Below are 24,359 nucleotides of genomic sequence, written 5' to 3'. Positions count from 1 at the left end.
AGCTGTTACCAGTGTAGAACTGCACATCTGGCATTTCGAATACAGAGAATTGGCATTTTGTGTTACAAGAGGTAGGGTATTTAGGTGGTGTAATTAGTAAAAATGTAATAAGGACGGACCAGAGGCCAGTGCACACTGTATGAGAGTTCGCAGTGCCTAAGTTGATTAAGGAACTGCAATCTTTTTCGGGGATCTCAACTTACTACAGAAAATTCATGAAAAGGTTTGCTGATGTATCACAACCACTTACACAGTTGCCAAGGAACAGCATGAGGTCTATATGGGCAAATGATTGTCAGGGTGCATTTGAAGAATTAAAGAGAGCTGACATCCAGCACAGTTCTAGTACTTCCAGACCTTCCCGACAGAGTTTATCCTTTCATGTCCTGCATCTAATCAATCTCTGGGATTTGTCTAGACCAGGATATTATCGGTGAAGAGCACCCTGTGGCCTACACATGTCGACAGCTGAATGTGGTGGGGAAGAGCTATTCAAAGACATGGAAAGAGATGTTGGGCCTCATTTATGGTGTCACATATTTTAGATGTTATGTTCACAGAAAAAATTTTGAGTAGTGACCGACCACACTGCTATGAAGTGATTAATGGCACTGGAGGATTCATGTAGCAGCAGGCAAGATGGGACCTGAGACTTAGCAAAGTCAAGTATAAAGTAGTATACAAACAAGCGAAGAAGCACGGGAATGCAGACACATTACGAAGGAAGGCACCAGTGTTGGAAGTTATGGGTCATGATCTTGCAGAGTGGCAGGCAGTGCAGAGAGCTGACAGTGACCATTAGTACAAGGTGTACAACTTTGCTTCCACTGTTTGCCGACATGTGATGACAATGGTAAGTAGCAGTTGAAAGAAACAGATCGCAGACGTCAGGCAGTTAGCTTGGACCTTGGTCAACATAACCTCATTCAAACAGTAGTCGATTTGTGTCTGCATCATAAAGTTGTTCTTGATTGAAAATGTCTGTTTACTAGCCTAATTCTCATCATTTGCGGGAGGTGTTACTGTTTTGTTTCAATATGAAGAAAACAGCGGTTGATTCTCATTGAATGCCCCCAAGTGCGTATGGCAAGGACACTATTAACGAAAGAATGTGTCATGAGTGGTTTCAACACTTCAAGAACAGTGATTTTGATGTCGTAGGTTGGCACAGTGGTGGAAGAGAGAATGTTTTCGAAGACGCAGAATTGGAGAGATTGCTGAGTGAAGACTTGTGTCAAGCTGAAGAAGAACTGGCACGATTAGTGGGAGTGACACAGCAAGCCATTTCAAAACGTCTCAATGCTATGGGCATGATTCACGAAGAAGGAAGTTGTGTCTCGTGTGAGCTGAAACCAAGAGACATTGAACGGCGTTTGTGAACCGTTGTTTCAGAGGCAAAAACGGAAGGGATTTCTGCATCGCATTGTGACCAGGGACGAAAAATGGTTTCATTACGATAACCCTAAACGCAAAAAATCATGGGGATATCCCAGCCATGCCCCACGTCGACGGCCAAACCGAATATTCATGGCTCCAAGATCATGCTCTGCATTTGGTGGGACCAGCTCAGCATCGTGTACCACAAGGTGTTAAAACCAAGTGAAACAATCACAGGTGCTCATTATCGAAAGCAATTAATTCGTTTGAGCAGAGCATTAAAAGACAAACAGCTGCAATACAGCGAGAGGCACGATAAAGTGATGTTACAGCACGACAACACTCGACCCCACGTTGCAAAAGAGGTCAAAATGTACTTGGAAACATTAAAATGGGAAGTCCTACCCCACCCTCCATATTCTCCAGACATTGCTCCCTCTGACTATCACCTGTTTAGATCAACGGGGCATGGCCTGGCTGACCAACACTTCCGATCTCATGAAGAAGTCAGAAATTGGATCGATTCGTGGATCGCTTCGAAAGATGAACAATTTTTTCGACGCAGGATTCGTACACTGCCCACAAGATGGGAGAAAGTGGTGGCCAGTGACGGAAAATTCTTTGAATGATACATGTGTAACCAATTTGTTTCATTAAAGCCTCAAATGTTGGGGAAAAAGCAGTGGAAGCAAAGTTGTACACCTTGTAGTATAGGACGCAATCACAGTTTAGCACATGTGATGGACTGCCGTGCAGGGTCATGGGTAATAACACCAGCGAAGTTTAAGGAGGAAATTCTACAGGAAGCATATATTAACGTGTTATCTGGTGAAAGAGGATGAAAGGCAACAAACCAGAGAGTGACAGAGAGATATTGGTGGAGAAGAAGGAAAGCAAGTGTGGATTAATACGTGAGAAATTGCACCCGGAGTTCACAGCGAAATGACTGGAAATGTAGGCGAGTGCTGTCGCAGAGGCTGCTGGAAGTGTCAAAACCATTTGAAATGCTTGAGACTGATGTTTTTGCACCATTCAGTTGTACACCAGCAGCAAACTGATTTGTATTCTAACAATATTAGATCACTTTTGACAATATGTGCAGATGGTTGCTATGCCAAACCAGCAGGCACTGACACTTCCACAAGCGATGGTTAACAATCACATATTGAAATTCAGGGTGCCAGGTTTGATAACTACAGACCACGATATGAATTTCACATCCGACTAATTAAAGGAGCTGTGCCAGCTACAGTATGAGAAGAAGTTAAGAACTAGTCCCCTTCATCCACAGCCCAATGGGTACAAAGAACAACTGGGAGAATGTTAAAATACTATATGAACATACAGCATAGTGGCAGGAATATAATCTAAGGTATGCTGTGTCCACGTATAATTCAAAAGCATACATGAATACTGGGTAGTCCCCATATGAGGTGACCTATGGTCAGAAAATGCCATCACTGTTCTGTCTGACAAAGGCAAAGAAATCAAACAATAGAAAATCCAGGATGGATTGTCACAATACGAGAGAAGGAAAGTTGCTACTCACCATATAGTGGAGATGCTGAGTCGCATTAGGCACAATAAAAAGATTCACACAATCATAGCTTTCGGCCATTAAGGCCTTTTTCAGCAGTAGACACACACACACACACACACACACACACACACACACACACAACTTGCACACACGTCTGCAGTCTCAGAGAGCTCAAACTCCACTGCCTTAAAGGCAAAGAAAGGTAAAGATGGAGAGCCTGTATATGAATTTGAGAAAACAGTATGAGAAGTATGGAAATGAGTTGTTATTGTAGATTGGTTTGATGGAGTGCTCCATGCTACTCTATCCTGTGCAAGCCTATTCAGCTCCAAATAACTTCTGAATATACTTGCAGTATTCTTTTCTTGGTCTTCCTCTACAACTTTTATCCCCATCTCCTACATACATACACACTTTCTAAATTAGCGATCCTTTGATGCCTCAGAATGTATCCTATCAACCGATCCCTCCTTTTAGCCACTTTGTGCCACAAATTTCTTGTGTCCCCAATTCTATTCGGTACCTCCTCATAAGTTACGCAATGTACCCATCTAATCTTCAGCATTCTTCTATAGCAGGAGACAAGTACAGAAGGTGAATAAGAAGCGATTAAAGAAGCAGGAAAATTATTGAAACATACGGCAAGTTTACCACAGTATAAAGTAGCACAATGTTTGATGTTATCCAGTCCCTACACACCAAAAGGGAAAAACAGGAAGTTCATCACAAGTTGTCACGGACCCTGTCACGTGATGGATAGTACTTCACCAGCCACAAAGTGATGCTTCAGAACATGTTGAACATCTAAGACCCTTTTGAAGGTAGTCTAGACTTGAGTCTAGGAATTTCAAGGGCGAGCTGGAGAAGAACATGAAGAGAATGAAACAGAGGAACAGAAAAGAAGATGCAGTTGAGCCTGTGCACAAAGCACTGTAAGTGTTAAGATCAAGAAGATGAGGATCATTTGTCAAGGATTTCTTTTTTTATGTTTGCGTGTTTTTGGGATTGTAGTGAATAAGTTAGGTTAGTGTAAGGATATATATATATATATATATATATATATATATATATATATATATATATATATATATATAATGGAAGGAAACATTCCACGTGGGAAAAATTATATATAAAAACAAAGATGAGGTGACTTACCGAACAAAAGCGTTGGCAGGTCGATAGACACACAAACAAACACAAACACACACACAAAATTCAAGCTTTCGCAACAAACTGTTGCCTCATCAGGAAAGAGGTAAGGAGAGGGGAAGACGAAAGGAAGTGGGTTTTAAAGGAGAGGGTAAGGAGTCATTCCAATCCCGGGAGCGGAAAGACTTACCTTAGGGGGAAAAAAGGACAGGTATACACTCGCACACACGCACATATCCATCCACACATACAGACACAAGCAGCACTGCTTGTGTCTGTATGTGTGGATGGATATGTGCGTGTGTGCGAGTGTATACCTGTCCTTTTTTCCCCCTAAGGTAAGTCTTTCCGCTCCCGGGATTGGAATGACTCCTTACCCTCTCCTTTAAAACCCACTTCCTTTCGTCTTCCCCTCTCCTTACCTCTTTCCTGATGAGGCAACAGTTTGTTGCGAAAGCTTGAATTTTGTGTGTGTGTTTGTGTTTGTTTGTGTGTCTATCGACCTGCCAGCGCTTTTGTTCGGTAAGTCACCTCATCTTTGTTTTTATATATATATATATATATATATATATATATATATATATATATATATATATATATATATATATATATATAATAGAAGGAAACTTTCCACGTGGGAAAAATTATATATATATATAAAAAACAAAGATGAAGTGACTTACCGAACGAAAGCGCTGGCAGGTCGATAGACACACAAACAAACACAAACATACACACAAAATTCAAGCTTTCGCAACAAACTGTTGCCTCATCAGGAAAGAGGGGAGGAGAGGGGAAGACGAAAGGAAGTGGGTTTTAAGGGAGAGGGTAAGGAGTCATTCCAATCCCGGGAGCGGAAAGACTTACCTTAGGGGGAAAAAAGGACAGGTATACACTCGCACACACGCACATATCCATCCACACATACAGACACAAGCAGACATATTTCTGCTTGTGTCTGTATGTGTGGATGGATATGTGCGTGTGTTGCGAAAGCTTGAATTGTGTGTGTATGTTTGTGTTTGTTTGTGTGTCTGTCGACCTGCCAGCACTTTCATTTGGTAAGTCACATCATCTTTGTTTTTAGATTTATTTTTCCTACGCGGAATGTTTCCCTCTATATATATATATATATATAATGGAAGGAAACATTCCACGCCCCCGATGCAAAACCTGTCCCATGCACCCTCCCACCACCACCTACTCCAGTCCTGTAACCCGGAAGGTGTACACGATCAAAGGCAGAGCCACGTGTGAAAACACCCACGTGATTTACCAACTGACCTGTCTACACTGTGACGCATTCTATGTGGGAATGACCAGCAACAAACTGTCCATTCGCATGAATGGACACAGGCAGACAGTGTTTGTTGGTAATGAGGATCACCCTGTGGCTAAACATGCCTTGGTGCACGGCCAGCACATCTTGGCACAGTGTTACACCGTCCGGGTTATCTGGATACTTCCCACCAACACCAACCTATCCGAACTCCGGAGATGGGAACTTGCCCTTCAGTATATCCTCTCTTCTCGTCATCCGCCAGGCCTCAATCTCCGCTAATTTCAAGTTGCCGCCACTCATACCTCACCTGTCTTTCAACAACTTCTTTGCCTCTACACTTCTGCCTCAACTGACATCTCTGCCCAAACTCTTTGTCTTTAAATATGTCTGCTTGTGTCTGTATGTGTGGATGGATATGTGCGTGTGTGCGAGTGTATACCTGTCCTTTTTTCCCCCTAAGGTAAGTCTTTCCGCTCCCGGGATTGGAATGACTCCTTACCCTCTCCTTTAAAACCCACTTCCTTTCGTCTTCCCCTCTCCTTCCCTCTTTCCTGATGAGGCAACAATTTGTTGCGAAAGCTTGAATTTTGTGTGTATGTTTGTGTTTGTTTGTGTGTCTATCGACCTGCCAGCGTTTTTGTTCGGTAAGTCACTATATATATATATATATATATATATATATATATATATATATATATATATATATATATATATATATATATATTTTTTTTTTTTTTTTTTGGGGGGGGGGGGGGGGGGGGGGTCCTTGTCTTCAGATTGCAATACATCAAGGGCAAGAAAGGATGGAATGAGAGTCATACCAGTATTGGGTTTTGTATCCTGCACCAGGTTAAGCATGGAGCGAGTTACTATCTGAGGTAAGCCTGATTATGGAACCCAGTAGGCAAAACCTACCCTTCTACTAGCTCATAGCATCAGTAAAGTAGAAATTGAACAAGTATGATTGCGTATTCTAATTCGTTTCCCAGTAACAGGAAAACATGAGAGTTTCACTGTTACACCACTCACACGAATCCAATAAAGTGGGGAGTTCTTGTAAAAATTCATGCACATGAGGATCTGGAAGGGCATTGGTGGAAGGGGGGGGGGGGGGGGTAATTAATTTTGGAAGATGGTAGCTGGTATGCAATAACGATAGAGGAGGAATTACGAAACTGTTGAAGGGGGAAGGTCACAGTGTGTCTGACCAGGATAATGCAAACCAGCATAACCACATGTGCAATACAACTGTTCCAGACAGACAGAAAGGACTAGATCGTCTGAGTGATACTGGGCAACCCAGACTGAACCTACGATGACGTGGCAATAATGGTGAGTTACTACGAGCAGGTGAAGCTCACGGAGACCAGACAGATTAAACTTCAGGGGAAGTGGGTTATTAATCAATGGGAGTAAGTGCAACATAAAAAGAACAACCTTCCAGCTACTAGCCACGATTGTGAGAATTATGCAAGTGAACATCTCACAACCATAGGTGTACTGGCCAGATCTAATTTGGAATTATTTCCAGCACTGAGTTCAACACTCGTAAATCAAACTTTAGAACCTGACCTAATCCAGTCCCTTGGTCAATTCACTGCCATGCAGGAAGGGCACATTTCTGCTAACCAGTTAATGCATCACACAGAACAGTTCAGAGGACAACACATGACATTGATTTTGGTTGCCGCAATACCAAGTGTCACAGTGACTAACTCTGCTGTGCATAACTTTAATTCTTTTGAGATAGAGAGCCAACAATTGGTGTAATAAATAGACTCGCAAGTAAAATAGCAATAAGCAGCATAGTAACAAAGATTGGATGTGGTATCTTACCCAAGTGAGCAAGCTGCCAGTTACGTTATCTATCATTTTCTCTGTATTTTGTACAAACATGAAGCATAATATGCAACTGATTTTAAGGTAGACCCAACAGAGCAGGTCTTGTTCACAGAGGAGGAAGGGAGAGGGGGGGGGGGGGGGGATAGGCAAATATAGGCACATTAGTGTGAGCCTGAATGGTGTATTGCAGCAGCACTGTATAAAAAACTTCAGGGCACATTCTGCCAGGTCCAATTGTCAGTGGTACTACACAGACTTGTGCACCAAGCGGCAAGGCAGGTTTCTGCACTTAACAGTGGCAGTGATTTTTTAGGATTTGTGACTGGTAGTGGTGCATGTGCACACCAAGCGTGATGCTGCTGACTAAACAGTGAGGTGTCAAAAGTCAACTATACACATATACAGAAGGCGGTAGTATCACATAAACAAGGTATAAGAGGGCAGTGGATTAGCAGAGCTGTCATTTGTATTCAGGTGATTCATGTGAAAAGGTTTCCCACAAGATTATGGTAGCACAACGGGAATTAACAGACTCTGAATGCTGAGCAATAGTTGGTGCTCGACACCTGGGACATTCCATTTCGGAAATCATTAAGGAATCCAATACTCCGAGATCCACAGCGCCAAGAACAGCACAATTCAGGCATTATCTCTCACAACAGACAACTCAGTGGCCATTGGCCTTCACTTAACAACCGAGAGCAGCAGGTTTGCAAAGAATTGTCAATGCTAACAGACTGGCAAGAATAATAATTTGGGGTAACTCAACACTTAGGCAAAAAGTATTCACTGCTCAAAAGAAAGTGGTTAGAATAATGTGTGGGGCTCATAGTCACACATTGTGTAGGCATCTGCTTAAAAGGTTAGTAATTCTTACAATATCGTCACAGTACATTTACTCAGTAAAAAAATTTGTTATCAACAACATGGACCATTTTAAAAACAACAGTGACATTAATGATTATAATGCCAGAAGAAAGTAAGACTTACACTATCCTCTACTTAACCTATCTTTGGCACAGAAAGGGGTAAAATATGCTGCTTTGAAACTTTTCGATAAATTACCAAATGAAATAAAATGTCTAACAGACAACAGCAATAGTTTTAAAAATAAATTGAAATCATATCTCCTTGACAACTCCTTCTATACCACACATGAATTCTTGAACAGGAATAAATAAATCTATAGGTATAATATATGCATTTTGTCCCATTTAAGGGAATGGGGTAGGTAATAAAAATTTTAAGCTTTTTAAAAAACACCTTGATTCATGTGTGCATTTCTGATGCACTTGACATGTTCCAAATCGTAATGGTTACTGTGAGATTGGTCAATGAAACACATAACTAACTAACAAACTGAGAAATAACTCCAGAAATCAATGTGGGACATATGATGAAGTAACCGTTAAGGGCAGTGCAGCGAAATTTGGTGTTAATGGGCTGTGGCGGCAAATGACTGATGCGAGAGCCTTTGCTAACAGCACGACATCACCTGCAGTGTCTCTCTGGGCTCGTGACCATATCTGTTGGACTCCAGGCGACTGGAAAACCATGGCCTGGTCATAATCCTTATTTGAGCTGATTAGAGCTTACGCGCAGACCCTGCAAAGTCATGGACCCAAGTTGTCATCAAGACACTGTGCAAGATGGTGGTGGCTCCATAATGGGCTGTGTTTATATGGAATTGACTGGGTCTTCTGGCTATTCAGCTACTTGGAGACCATTTGCAGCCATTCATGGACATCATGTTCCTAAACAACAATGGACTTTTTATAGATGACAATGTGCCTTGTCACCAGGCCACAGTTGTTCGCAGATGGTTTGAAGAACATTCTGGACAATCTGAGTGAATGATCTGGCCACCCAGTTCACCCGACATAAATCTCATGGAACATCTATAGGTCACAATCGAGAGGTCAGTTCATGTACAAAATCCTGCAGCAGGAACACTTTCACAATTATGGAATTATGGACAGCTATAGAGATAGCATGACTCAACATTTCTGCAGCGGACTTCCAACAACTTGTTGAGTCCATGCCATGGTGAGCTGCTGCACTACACCAGACAAAAGGAGGTTCGACACAATATTAGGAACTGTACCATGACTTTTGTCACCTCAGTGTATAAATACTGAACATTTTGTAATGAAATTATTCTTAATCTCACAGCCCTATCGGCACAATGTGGCTGTGCAGGATGAGGTCGCTACATGGACCTGCCAGTAGAAATCACCGGTTTGAGGCCATGGCGAGGCAAAAGCTCTACACACGAGTCCTCCCAGACTTGGTGTCATAGTGCAGCTGGCTACCCCAGGTCAACACTGGCAGCATGGCTGACTCCAGCCCAGAGGGCAGCAGGTCACTACCAGTGTGCACCCGCCACTGCACTCCATCACAAGATGGGCATCTCATCACGGTGGGCACTCACCGCCATGATGCAGCCAGGTGTCATCCAAAGCCGTGGTTGATACTCCATTGTTGAGAATACAAACTGCCGCCACAGGAACCACAGGGTCAGCTTGCATAATGAGACCACTGGTGCTCGTTGGAGAAAACACTTCACCATCTCAGGGCTTGCATGCAGCCAGCCTAGCAGAATTCAGCAGCCAGCCAACCACTGAATTAGTGTATTACACAGCACAGAGTCTTCAATAAACAACTTGTTATCTTTGCAGCTGCTTTTTTCTGGAACCTCTTACATTCCCATGTAGCCTTCACCGCCCGCTCACACAGTCCTGTCTCATAGCCACCCCTTCCTGCACAGGTGGCACTACAGAAGTATGCATGTTATTAACTGTAACTAAACATCTGCAGCTGTGTAAATTATATCAAAACGAAGAATGTTAATGTCCACGCTCTGCAGGTACATCCTAGCTACACTGTGCTCTTTAATCAAATACCAATTCAAATAGGACGTTGCTCTTTTTCCCAATCCGCACACAGTAAATGTTTGTGTAAGTAATTCTCCTCACATCGGTCTCAGGCACATAAAAGTACAATCACAGGCAACCTGAAAACTGAAATACTGCCTTACTGTTCTTCCTGCTCCAGGCTGTGAAGCATCTGAAAGCCAGGTTCCAGTGATGGCTGTAATTCATCAACTGCATAGCCTTCTCCGAGTGCTGGAAAGTGTATTTCTGGCACATCCCCATCTTCATCTTCAATTTTACACCTGCAAGCATAATAATACAATAAACTAGAAACAAAGAAAAATTTCAACTGACATTTACGTGTATTACCTTTTTCATCTGTTCTCATAAAAATGGAACAGGTCCAACACAACTAACACGTATTAGAGATGTCATTAATACTTCCAACAACAGATTAGTACATTATGTGTCTGAAACCAATAACAATACTATTTTTTTTTAATTTGTAAATTAAAAATGTTCATTCTTGAATGATGGAATGAGTTGTTGCATAACGCTGGGGCCTTACATGTGGCTGTTCAGGGAAAAAAATAACCTTGTTAAAAATCAGATGTTGGCATGATCTTGAAAGGGCAAGTGTGCATGAATGAACATTGCTCAGAGATCTTTAGATCTGTTGAAACGAAACTCTGGTGACATTCCCCTATGTTAAACAGTATTTGATGACACAAGGATTTATCTCTGCTCCACATTTTAGAAATGGAGCTGTCACACAGATATATAGTACAGGACATAAAAATTATCAAAAATGGTCACTGGCTCAATTAATTTACTGCAGGCATTGATTATGTATTCTCTTATTTTATTCACTCACGTCACTTAATACTTTGATGCAATATTGAACTCACAGTCTTCCAGAGATTGCCAAATGCAAGCAGCCCATTTCAAGATACTTTTAATATTTCAATAGCTGATTTCCTTTCGGAGTACACCACAAATTTGTCAAGATCCTTTACTCTACATTAAGTAATGAGCTTCACAAGCATTATGCAAATAATAAAGTTGAATTATATTGCTGTAGCTATCTGCACTTTGACATGCCATATACAATCCAGTTTACATCCCTCCTTCAATACGATAAATACTGAGCTACTCAATACACTAGGGATAGCCTGCCCATCATTTTCTTCCTTTGTTGCTGTTTTCATCTGAGCTTCCATTAATGGCCTACATCACTTCCTCCTCTGTGTCACCATCATAAGTTCACGCAAAACCTGGCCTGTGTTGATATCATCCCTATCATCCCCCCCCCCCTCCCCAATCCCTCTCACTACCCCAAAGATCTTGCAAAAGCAAACATATTCAGCTGCATAACAGCTGCCATGCTAGTATCAAAACACAACAAGATTTCACACCGAAGGAGGAGAGGGAGGGGGGATTCCCTCCCCCTAAATAGCTTTCTTGTAAATCAATACACATAGTCCAACATATTTTTTACTTCGTGATACCTTGAATACATTACCTCAAAGTTCAATCCCTTACTATGATGTGCATCATCATACACTCAGGTATTCCTTTGGGTTTGGGGCAAACAGCTAGGAGCCAAAACTGGTAAATACAGCAGATGTGAAGGCTCTTTGAACTGAAGTTCATGCATTTTATGCTGAAGATGAGTCACTGTGCAGTGTTGTGGTGAAACAGAACTTTCTCCTTTGCAAGATGTAAGACATAACCCTTCAGTTTATTGAGTACTGAAGCATAACATTCAGTGGTAATGGTTCAAATGAATTAGATATGACATCATAAAATATACATAACAACGGGTATGGGTCTGGATGGGGGCAGAGTGGGGAATGCCTTATTATAATTAAACAGAACATACACTTTTTGTACCAGAGTGAGCAACCCAGTATTACAAAAATGAAATACCAAATATAATGAAGTTTAACATGTAACAGAATAAAATGGCTGGATAACAATTAAGTACTGGTCCACAGAAAGGACAGCCAATTGTATTACAATATTTGTTGCAGATGTAGAATGTAAAAGTCAGCCTCAACACAACGGTAATTTCTACAAAGAACCTGAAAGTATGAAATTTAAGTGTACATTCCAATCACAAAATCTACATCAACCCTATCAATAATTTGTATAACAATAATGGAAATTACTGGATGGAGCAGTACATAAAATAAGGGAAAGGCAACCATTCATCTCTACCGGATCAATGCGCGAAGCACCGTGTCTAACTGAAACCCAAATGCACAATCCTATGGCAATGCCATGCCTTGGCTATAGAAGTAAGCGTTTGGGTGTCTATGTGGTTGTGCGTATGAACGTAGGTACTATTGCTAGAGGAAGAGCTACTGCTCAAAAGCTAGTATGAATACTGTTTTCTGTTAAGTGTTACTGTGTTCGACACATTGATCCGCTATAGATGAGTGGTAGTCTTTCTCTTACTTTACCGGTCAATAGTATGCATATTTATGTAAATTTATTTCAATAAGAACATCAAATTATGCAGTATATTTGAAATGTGTAGTACTTGTTTCAATTATCTAGGAAACCTATACAGACATAGCCTATGAGACACACTCCTCAATTTCCTGACTTATGATGATGATGATGATGATGATGATGATGATGAGGTCCCATACTTAGAGGAGTGTAGGGGACAATGCGGTAGACCAGCACTGCTGACTAGGCAAGGTCTTAGTGGAGGTGGTTTGCCATTGCCTTCCTCCAGCCATAATGCGGATGAATGATGATGATGAAAACGACACAACACCCAGTCATCTTGAGGCAGGGAAAATCCCTGACCCCGCTGGGAATCAAACCCGGGACCCAGTGCGCAGGAAGTGAGAATGCTACCGCCAGACCAAGAGCTGAGACTCCTGACTTATATCTGCTGCTTATTTTAAACATTGAAATACTTATAAAAGTTGATGTTTTCCCATCTGTGGGTGTATTTTTAAGATATTGTAACTTCATGTGTTTGGCTGTTGGTATACTTTCCGGGATGTGAGGTCGTGGTCCAAGAACTTTTCTGCTCCTTACGTTTCGTCCAGGACTGCGCTGGACTTCCTCAGAGGCACTGCTCCGCTGCATAACAGCCGACTGGTCGGCAAGACTCAGCGGAGCAGTGTCTCTGAGGAAGTCCAGCGCAGTCCTGGACGAAACGTAAGGAGCAGAAAAGTTCTTGGACCACGACCTCACATCCCGGAAAGTATATCAACAGCCATGTCACCCAGTCGTGAAAGCCTTCATTCTACATTCATGTGTTTGGTTTCCTGCTTGAAAAAATAAATAAATATAATCCTTTTCAACCACAGCCCTTTTTCTAACTGACATAGGACTGAGGGGTATTTTGTCTTTCCCTTTCCACTCTATAAGTATTATCTTTTCACTTACATGTGCTGAATGACTGGCTAACAATTGAGGCAGATAAAGAGAGGAGTGTATTTGGTTTGTAGAAAAGACTACAATAAAAACAAAAAAGAAAGGAAAAGAGACTGAAAATCTTTCTAATTAAAGGAATGTTTACGGTCCGTATTTTCATACTGTCTAAAATTCCACACAGAATTCTGAGGGAGACACAGAAGATGAATATGTTATTAGTAACCAATTATATAATAAGAAGAACATTGAAACAGGAAATAAATAATAAGAGTTAGTTGTGTACATCTTTTGTACACAAAAAATTTTATCAAGATATTTTTGTGGATCAATTGCATCTTGACAAATTACTACAAATGTTTGTCCTAGATCAAAATATTTACATACACCAGTTCAGAAATTATGTCCTTCTGCCTCGTCTGTGTAAGCATTTTATATTCTTCCATTACTCGTAAACAATTTCCAAGAACGAAGTTGTTGTAATTTAATACTCGTAGCTGATAATCTTGAACAATTCCTTCTATGCCTCCTAGGCCCATTTCCACAAGTACACGCTCCAACACATCCTGAAAGAGATACAAAAACAATCGAATTCATTCCAACAATGAAATTACTTTTAAAGTAGCACTTAAAATACAACCAACACAAGAAAACTAAAACTAAGAATAAAGGCATAACACCTTCTATGACCAAAGCTCTCCTGTATGATTTATGCACATAATTTTTATTTGATATCAATTGCTTTAAGACACTAGCCCTTTTCCATAAACTCTGCACAGCCAATGTGTAATGGATAATGTTGCAAGTATCCTTGAGAGAAATTTTGTCATGTATCAGAAGTAAAACTGAAACAAGTCATGTTTGTTGGACCTGACACCCAAAAAATGATGTTTGATTCCAGTTCTGAATTAAAACTGATGACGAGTGAGAGGGAGACTTGGGTATTATTCAAGGAGGTTGTTACTAAGTTCTTTGGTAAAAAAAAAAAAGTATTTACACAGTATTTATGTTATACCCAACAAGCTGGAACAGTTCAAGTAGGTAGGCTGCTTGATGACCCTCAAGATTAATTCCCTGACTATTTTGGTGAAAGTGAGGAATACGGCGAGTTCTTTCATTAAGAAATCAAAGTGATGGAAACACTTTATCGGGGTTGCTGCAATACCAATATGACACAAAACCCTCGTTGATACCTTCACCTAGATGTACAACACGGTTTTCATTAGAGAAAAAGTTATATTAGCTGCCTGACACACAATTCCGGAGTTATGAAGAGGTGTTTTCATGTTTATACTTCAACAAAATCTCCGTTCATATTGAAAATTAAATTACTTTTCATTCCAATTACATATGTTTTGCCAACACAACTGCTTTGTGACAAGGTTTGACCTGTAAAACAGAGTTCAAAGTCATTTCAAGGTAACCATTCCATGACCCCCTTCAAACCTTACAACTTTTACTAGAGACTTTTTTTGCAGAATTGTACCATTTCAGAGATATCGACTGGTACATATTAAAATGGGACACCCTATATATACACAACCCAATTCCACTGTCAGAAACGATCTTAAGAAAGTAGTACACTGCCACACCAATACATTCAAAGACACAAGAAAGAAAGACAAATTTCAGCTCTAGCTCAGCAACTGCTTTTAAATTAGGCAGAAAGAGGATGCACAAAAGAACCCACAAGAAGTACAAAAAGAAATCAAAAATGCTGTAAATGAGGTGACAAATGCTTTCATCAAGAAGCACATCACCATCAATGCACAAACACATTAAGGCATTAGCTAAGAGAAGAGAAACCGGACAGCTGGCTATGAGACACAAGGCACAAGGAAAAAGCACAGTTAGAAGAGGTATGGAAAACCACCCAAGCAACTCTGAGAAGAGCAAAGAGAAGATATATGACAAAATGGACTGCACAAACTACAGAGGAATTGCCCTCCTGAGTGTCTGCTATAAGATCTTGGCCAACTGCATATGAATACAATTCAGCCGTCTACAGAATAGGTGATTGGTGTATATCAGGGTGGTTTCAGAGGGAGCCGATCAACTGCGGACAACATTAATGTACTGCGACAGCTCACTGTGAAGGTGTGCCAGGAGGTCCTGATGAATTGCCTAACTAGTTTGGAATACCTACGAAACTTGTTAGTCTAGTTTTCGTATGTCACATTGATTCAATAGGCAAAGTGAAAATCAGGTACCAAGTCACTGAAGATATTAACATAAAAACAGGGTTGAGACAAGGCACTCACAAGTCACGCGCATTGTCCAGCTTGGTTTTTGAAGAGGTAATAAGGAAAGATTTCCGTAAGATTTCAACGGGGTCAAGGTAGAAGATGGGCAAATTGGGCACATCGCATCTGCCAATGACATGGCCCTGTTATTTGCTAATGACAAGGACCTGTTGTCCAAATCTGAGGAAGAATTTATGCAGATAAGCGACACCATGAAGGTGGCAGAGAGCAAGGTTAGTCTCCTTTTGAATGACTCTGCTAGTGAGCAAGACTCAAGCCTATACAAAATATCCACTCTAGCCATTGATAGTTGGAACCCGACAAAAAGATTCATAATTTTAACTATATGGGGTAGTATTTACAGAGCAACCTCACGTGAAGCAGAAATCAAACTGAGGATCCAAGCTGAAAATGAACCATACTTCAGTCTGAGACCACTTTTGAAATTACACAGCCTCTCAAGGAATTGCAAACTTCAGCCATACAAAACACTGATCCAACCCATAGGGCTACCTGGTTGTGAAACATGGGAGTCTGGAAAAAATCTTCAATAATCTTCTCGTTTTTGAGTAGAAACTCTTGAGGAAGATCTATGATCTGGTACATTCTGAGATCACTGGGGAATGAAGGATCTGGCATACTTGTAAGGTGGATGAGGTCTACAAAAGACCAAATATTGTGGGACTGATAGGAACTGAGCAGCTCATATGGGGAGAGTAAGCCAGTCAGATCAATAAACCCCGATGAACATTGAAATCCGGATTTTACTCCTTATGGAAGTAGACTACTAGGCAGACAAAAGAAAAGATGGAGAGATGGAATTCATAAGAACCTGCTGCGTATTGGCACAGAGGGTGACTGGCAGCAAAAGGAAGGAAACAGAATCCAGTGGAGAGGAGCCTTGCCACTGCATGTGATCCACTGGACCTGAAAATGTAAAATGAGTATATCAACACAACCCTCAACAAAACCCCTTCCCAACAAAAGACCATTATCCATTACAGTTTGTAACAGCTCTGCATGAGAGACATGAGAGAGTCAAAGCACATGTGTGCAAACACATGAGATGGGGGAGGGGGGGGGGGGGGGGGGGAATTCACAGTATTTGCCAAATTGCTTGGCCAGTAATTATTGTTTTCTTGTATGGTATCTTTCCTGGCTGTGCCCATAGGCTTGCCCTCTTGGCTATTGTTGATGCTACAGCTGGTTTCCGGTATATGGGGAAATGAGGTTTCATTCAGCCTAGAGGTGGTGGGACCATCTTTATGTAATCCTTCTAAATGGGATGTGGTGGGCAGCCACTGTGCTGGTTTAAGGGACAGTGGCATTTCCAAAATGGCTGGTGTTTCCACAGCACCTGTTGGTAACAAACTTTTAAAATGTCACAGCAGGAAGCTGTATTTTGCCAAGGAGTGCTGTCAAGGGAGCAGGAAATGGTCAATGAAAGAAAGTAACTGCCTTCTGCTCCTGAAGTTTGATTGGTTAAAGGTGTGGCTGTAAAACAAGTTAATGGAACAGCTGCAGTTCACGGAAAGCTGAGTCATGGGGCCTGTGGCATTGGAGGTGAGGTTTCAAGTGTGTCCCCTACTGTAAAGCAGAAGTGAGTTCTTTAATGCTCAATAAAGTTGCTCTGTTGATGCAACAAGCTTTAAGGAATTCAAACAGGCATTCCTGTGCCTGTGTGTGGAATTCCAATTAGTCATTTCAATTTTAGAGGTGAATTTTGTTTCTGAGTACATACACATATGATTGATGAGAACAAGTTTTGAACCAAGCAGTGGAACATTAAGTCAAATTGAATCCAACAAACTACAGGGTAGTTACAGTTAAACTTTTGCTACTGAGAGGGACCCCATGAAGAGCAATTGATCGTAGAACAATGAAACTTCATTGAAACACTTATAAGGACACATGAAAGAGAAATATTGAATAAATGATTGCAAGAAACACATTTTAATTTCCACTTGTTTACTGGACACCATGTTAACATTCCAGGTTACAAACATTGTCCAATGTGATGACCACCTGCATCAACGTTAAACTGGAACCACACTAGAGATACCATTTCGCAATTGTTCACAGCACTTCTCGAACAGTGAACTGGTTGAAGCTCGCACACTGTGTCCAACATTCTCAGCCATAGCCACTGTAACTTCTTCAACAATCTGTGGTGCAACTGGCCATTGGCCTCTCCCAGAGTTAGTTCCCAAATCACCAGTTAATTCAAACTTCCACATTATGTTCTTCAACCCCAGTATTCCTTTAATGCATTGGTCCTTGTGAAGAGCAACTGCGCTGTGGCTGTTGATTTTGTTAAAACAGCTTTATGAGTAAAGCCCTGTCCACATTGTTCAGACCCATATCAACAGTTTGCAATTGTAATTTTCACTGATGCTTGTGTTTCAACTCTACATTGCTGTACCAGAACTGGCACCTAACAGCAAGTCATGATACTAACACTACTCACAACGCAAATCCTGCAGCACACAGTCTGAACATCGTTCATCTAAAATTGTTTTCTGTCTGCACTGCCTCAAGCAGCAAAAGTTTAATTTTAATCACTCTTAACATTTGTATACCTGCAGACAAAGGCTCCACCACCGTAGTTTTGAACCGCAAAGATTACATGGCAGAAGGACTCCGTCAGCTGTCAGATACTTCCACCTACAAACCATGCCACAGTGATCCCATTCCCCAGCAATCCAGCAGGATCTCCAGTCACTACTCAAATCCTTAGGCCCATCCCAGAACCTCTCCCCAGAGTCCATCTCTCTACTTACCCCTACCACTCCCCGCACTCCCACCTTCTACATGCTTCCTAAAGTCCATAAACCCAACCACCCAGGATGCTCCATTGTGGCCGGTTACTGTGCCCTCACTGAGAGAATCTCTGCTCTCTTAGACCAACACCTTCAACCTATTACCCGGAACCTATCCTCCTACATAAAAGATACCAACCATTTCCTCGACCAACTCTCCACAGTTCCATTCCCTTTACCACACAGTGCCCTGCTCGTCACTGTTGATTCCACCTCCCTGTACACTAACATTCCTAAGGCCCATGGCCTTACTGCTATCGAACACTACCTTTCCAGACGCCCTATGGATTCCAAACCAACAACCTCCTTCCTAGTCTCCATGACCAACTATATCTTCACCCACAATTACTTCTCCTTTGAAGGCTTTACCTACAAACAAATCCGCGGTGCGGCTATGGGCACCCACATTGCACCATCCTATGCTAACTTATTCATGGGCCATCTAGAGGAATCTCCAATGTGCACTTTCTCGCTTCTGACTTCCTGTTACTAGACCATCGGACGAAAGAATTTACAGGCAGCTAACACTGCCGGCCATGGCTTGGCCGCAATAAAAAAAATGAATCCTTCCTAAAAACCCAGAATCCTAAACCCCTCACCTGGTTCAAATTCATTGATGACATCTTTGCTATCTGGATTGAAGGTGAGGACACATTATACATATTCCTCCAGGAGAATTTTCTCTGATTCGCGTACCTTGCACACCAAGGGAATAATTTGTCATGGGCTCTCCCAAGAATCTCTATAATTCTGAGGGAATTTCATCTACTCCAGGGACCTTGTTTCAAGTATGATATGTCTTCTTCAAGTTTCCTTTCCTTCTACACATTCCTTCCACCTTTCAACTTTCCCACGTTGCTTGGTACTAGCTTGCCATCTGAGATTTCGGTATTTACACTGTTTCTTTTCTTCAAAGATCTATTTAATTTTCTTTTAGGCTGCATCTATGTTTCCCCTATTCAGGCCTGCATCCATCAGCTTGGCCATGCTGACATTTATATTTTCGCATTTTGTCAATAAAATTCAATATCTCATGTGTTATACAAGGATTTCTACTAGGTCTTGTCTTTTCATCTACTTGGTATTCTGCTGCCTTCACTATTCCCTCTCTCAAAGCAAGCCATTGGTCTTCTATTGTATTCCTTTCTACTTTTTCCATCCCGGTTCAGACAATCATTGTCTAAAGCTCCCTCTGAAAAGCACAATCGCCTCTGGTTCTTTTGATTTATATAGGTCTATCTCCTTAATTTTCCACCACTCTTTAATTTCTTCAGTTTTAATCTGCAGTACAAAACCAATAAATTACAAACAGAGTACACAAGTACCCCTGGAAATGATTTGCTGTTTGAAATCTGATTTCAAAATCTCTATATTACCCTTTCATCCCCTTCCGCCCATCCACATTCCCCTACTGCTTTTCCTTCTCTTCCTTTTCCAATTATTGAATTCCAGTTCTCTCATCACATTTCATCTTCCTGAACTGTCCAAGAGCTAATTAAGCACATAAACTTTTATTGCAACTACTGGGTGTTGCTTACAGTCTATCTTGGCTGCAATAATGTTTGCTATGTTCTTCGTAGTAGCTCATCCGCATTCATACTTATTCATCAGTAACCTCCTCACTGCTGATTCTTCAAGGAATCAAACTGCCATGTAAAAAACATCTTCAAATGTCTGATTACATTACGAGTGAGTTTATGTTCAGCATGTCAAATTTTATGGCTGAAAACACAAAACCTAAATTAATTAGTTTTATTAGTTTTGTACAAATAAGTTTTTCCACTTCCTGCAGGTCTGTCTAGAAAACCTCATTGTACGCTACTTTCTCGTAGGTCGTATACGGTACAGCGATACAAGAAGAACCTTCCACCACTTTTTTTTATTATTATTCTATAAACATACAACTGAAACTGAGAAATACTTACTCTCTTCTGAAAAGCTTACACTCTGGTTAAGAAATGCTAGTTATTCATGGATCTCAATATCTACGATGCCATCTCTCCGAAACTGTGTGTTATAAAATGATATAATTTTGCAGGTATATTCATCAGTATATGCAGATACTGTCTGCAAAATTTGATGCAAATACAGTTAATGTGAAGGGCGTTCAATAAGTAATGCGACACTTTATTTTCTGAAAGCAGGATGTTTTTATTAATGATTCCAATACACCATATTATTCCCCACTCTTTGGTCTACAAAATCCCATTTGAACATAATCTTCATCCAATGCAATGCCCTTACACCACCTTACTGGTAGGGCCAACATCAGAGCCAATGTCTTGCTGCATAAATAATGTGCCCATCATCCATGTAGTGGTTCTTCGCTCTTCACTGGGCCACACAGATGGAACACAGAAATGGTAGGATAGAGGAGGAAGAACATTCCAATCGATTTCTTTGAGCCCCTCCCAGTCACACAGACTTGTTAGAGGCCTTCCATTGTCAAGGAGAAGTGCAAGTTCATTTGCATTTTTGTGGTGATGAACACACTGAAGTCCAACACTGCAGGAGTCACAGCTGTGTGCGGCCAGCCACCATGTGGGAGATCGGAGGAAGGACAGGTCTGCACGACCTCGTTGTGATGATGACAGATGCCTGGCCCAATGACTCACTGTGCTTTTATTCACTGCTAGGTCTCCGTACACATTCTAAAAGCACCTATGAATATCTGTGATGCTCTGGCTTGCCACCAAGAGAAACACACTGACAGCCCTCTGCTTGGAATACCCCTCCATTACACATGACATTTTGAAGGCTACATATAGTGCTGCCACCTGTTAGACTTTCATGAGATTACAGGGGCTGAAGTGGGAATATTTCACTATGTCAACTGAAAGAACATCATACCTGATGAAATTTTACTGCGTACACTGTGGAAATGTAGTAAGCAATAAACTTTTTTCCCTTTTGTTATTTTGAGGGGAATGTTAGTGAGAAAAAGTTTCGAAAAGATTAGAAACTGTGTCTTAAGTTTATTGGAAGTCATTAAGTGGTCTCATTCTCAAATACTATATGAATATACTTTGGACAGTTAGTAGCCGTGAGTTACACTGCCTCAAGATCTGTACACAGTTTTTTAATTTTAATACTTGACTTATTGTGTTAAACATTTAACATAATATTACACCTTTTAATCAATAGATTAGGAGAGCATTTAAAATTTTTAATTCAATCAATAATCATATGAAATACTGAAAATCAAACATTACTTGCCCCTGGAAGCTATTAGACAGGAAATCTATATCTGAGACTATGTGACTGTATTATGCATTTAATACTATAAATTATTACAGCTACTCCTGGATTACTCCTACTTGATTTTGTATTTACAAACCTTCATCACATGATCAGATATTCCATTCTCCCTGCCTTCACACTTCACAAATTTCCACTAGACCTAACTCCAACCACCCATTTCTTTACTTTTTTAATTCTCTTACCTACCTATCTGGTAAAGACCTAACATTCTACACTTCCACATGTACAATTCCACTCTCCTGAGTAGCCCCAGCCCAGAGATCCAAATGGGGCACTATTTTACTTCCAGAATATCTTACTGTAGAGCATGCCATTATTCTTAGGCTATAAATTATAGCTGCATGCCCTTGAGGAAAATAGCAGCTGTATTTTTCCCTTCGTTGCAGTTGTTCACAGTACCAACATAGTAAGGCTATGATGGCTTAAACCATCCACTGCTAAATCTCGGATTTTTTGTTCAACCAAAACTAATGATTCCATCATTACCTCCAAAGTAGACAAAGAGGTGAACCATTGTGGTACTAGTCAGGGGGAAATCCCTGCTACTGCTACATTTGCTATTAGGATTCCATCTTTCTGGTTCAAATTGATCTACACTCTCTCCTTAAAAACTTAGGCTTCTTCAAAGGACTCATGTCTGACTCAACAGAGCTTCTTACTTCATTCACACTACATACAAATACTTTCTCGTTCTTCCAAGATTAAAAAACACAACCACGCTGGCCACCCCACAGATGATAGTTGTTTCAACATCAGCAACCCATTAAACAAAAACTTCCCTCTCATATTAAAGACACCACCTTTTCCCTGGATGAGCAATAATCTGTGCCTTTCCCATTCTCAACACAAACTTTGCTAGTGATCATTGATGACATCTCTCTCTATCCAAACATTTCCGTACAGATGGTCTGTCTGCTGCTGAACTTTTATCTTCACCAGCATCCAACACTCACGAGGCATGTAGAGCTTACAGAATGCTAAAAATGTGATCATCATTGATGTTGGAAAAAATTATTCAAATAGCTTGGGGATACTCTGTCGCATTGTTCAGAAACCAAATACTGGATGGGAACAATATAAAAGAGTTCATCTGTGACTGTTCATTCTTTCTGTTACACTGATGGAGGTAACGTGAATATACAGTTTGCAGTTGGCATGACACACAATGTGTGTAATCCTTGACTATGTAAATTTTCCAATTCAGGAGCTAAAGGAAAGTTTCTCTCAGTGTTTGTAAATAAGGTCACAGTTACTCTTGTCTCTATGACTTCTCTCCTGTTAATCTACACTCTCCCAACAACTTAATAATTTGTAAATTAGCTAAATAAGATGCCATTCAAGAAATGGCCATTTTCAGCTTTTAAAATAGACATTGTGTAGTTTTTGTAGTGTGGTTCGTGTCCAGTAATGTTACTTTGCTAAATGTTCTTTATAAAAAGGAATAAAAGACTCCTGAGACCCGTTTTTGATGCCCTCTACACTGACAAATCTTTCGCACATTTGAAATTGTAAAAATTCTCATTGTGACATACTATTAGGATGCTATGTTATGAGTATAGTGAAAAGTATTGTAGTGCAAATAAGCCAACGGAGTTGATTAAGATGTCACTAAGTAAGACAGCAAAAGAAAGGCCCTCGATTGTGTTATTATGAGACTGTTTCACATGTAGTATGTACTCAAGAAAGGTCGTAAGAGAAATTTTATGCAAAGGATGCTGGTGTTGGCATTATGATAGTGTGAAAATAAATCTTAAGTATATTAACGAAAAAGATCAGTGGTAATGTGGTACATGTGTTAAGAACAAACTGGATAACAATTACAAGGATCTTTGACATTTCAGAAAATAGAAATTAATATATCGAATTTGAAGATTCTCGACGAGATTTGAACTAGCGAAGAAAAAACTGACTCAAAAACTGATCAACACAATATCAGAGTACTGTGTTCAAGTGATTAGAATGTAGTTAGAAATGTGAATAAAATCACAATTGTGAACAAGAATCATGACCCTTGTGCTTCAAAAAAGAAGTTTTGTAATAATGTTCTTATTACCAGCAGATCAAAAGGTAAATTGCAACCGTATCTATCACCAGTAAAATCTACCATCAGTAAAACCTATATTCACCTGCAAACAATGCAAAGAAAAGCCCAGAAACTCAAAGTTGTCCATCACCAAGTCCCAAAACAAAATGGAAGGAGATAGGAAATTTTAAGGGAGACCAAAGTCATGTGATGACAGTTCAGTACAATCATCCTGGGCAACAACCTGGGCCAAAATCTATCTTGTTTTTGAAATGAAGACGCACAAACATTACATGTTTAAATTATGTTTACCCTTAGCTAACACAAGTTTTATGCTGAAAAACACTCACAACACCACTTCCAAAACATGCACTTCTGATATTGTGAAAATTGAAAAGGTATAAACAATGTAGCTTGCAACAACATGCAACATCTAATAAACATTCCAAAGAATAAACGATATTGCATAGTACCAAAGGTAGTTGACGTGCCATTTAGACATGATCTTCCAAAGTTGGCCATGTGTCCACAAAGAAATGACTAATAAATCCACA

At 40.5% G+C, this 24,359-nt stretch overlaps 1 protein-coding gene across 3 annotated transcripts in view; it reads right to left on the bottom strand.

Moving 5' to 3' along the window:
• Nucleotides 1-24,359, bottom strand: part of LOC124595010 — a 165,110-nt gene that overhangs the window by 23,605 nt on the left and 117,146 nt on the right. For all 3 annotated transcript variants that reach the window (XM_047133559.1, XM_047133557.1, XM_047133558.1), the window contains exons 7-8: nt 13,847-14,025; nt 10,228-10,365 (exon numbers count right to left, since the gene is read on the bottom strand). In XM_047133559.1, the coding sequence (XP_046989515.1) occupies nt 10,228-10,365; nt 13,847-14,025 (317 nt within the window). The remainder of the gene's footprint in view (nt 1-10,227; nt 10,366-13,846; nt 14,026-24,359) is intronic.

The sequence above is a fragment of the Schistocerca americana genome, chromosome 2 (assembly GCF_021461395.2).
Source record: "Schistocerca americana isolate TAMUIC-IGC-003095 chromosome 2, iqSchAmer2.1, whole genome shotgun sequence".
Lineage (NCBI taxonomy): Eukaryota > Metazoa > Arthropoda > Insecta > Orthoptera > Acrididae > Schistocerca > Schistocerca americana.
This window is presented reverse-complemented; position numbering and strand designations above follow the sequence as displayed.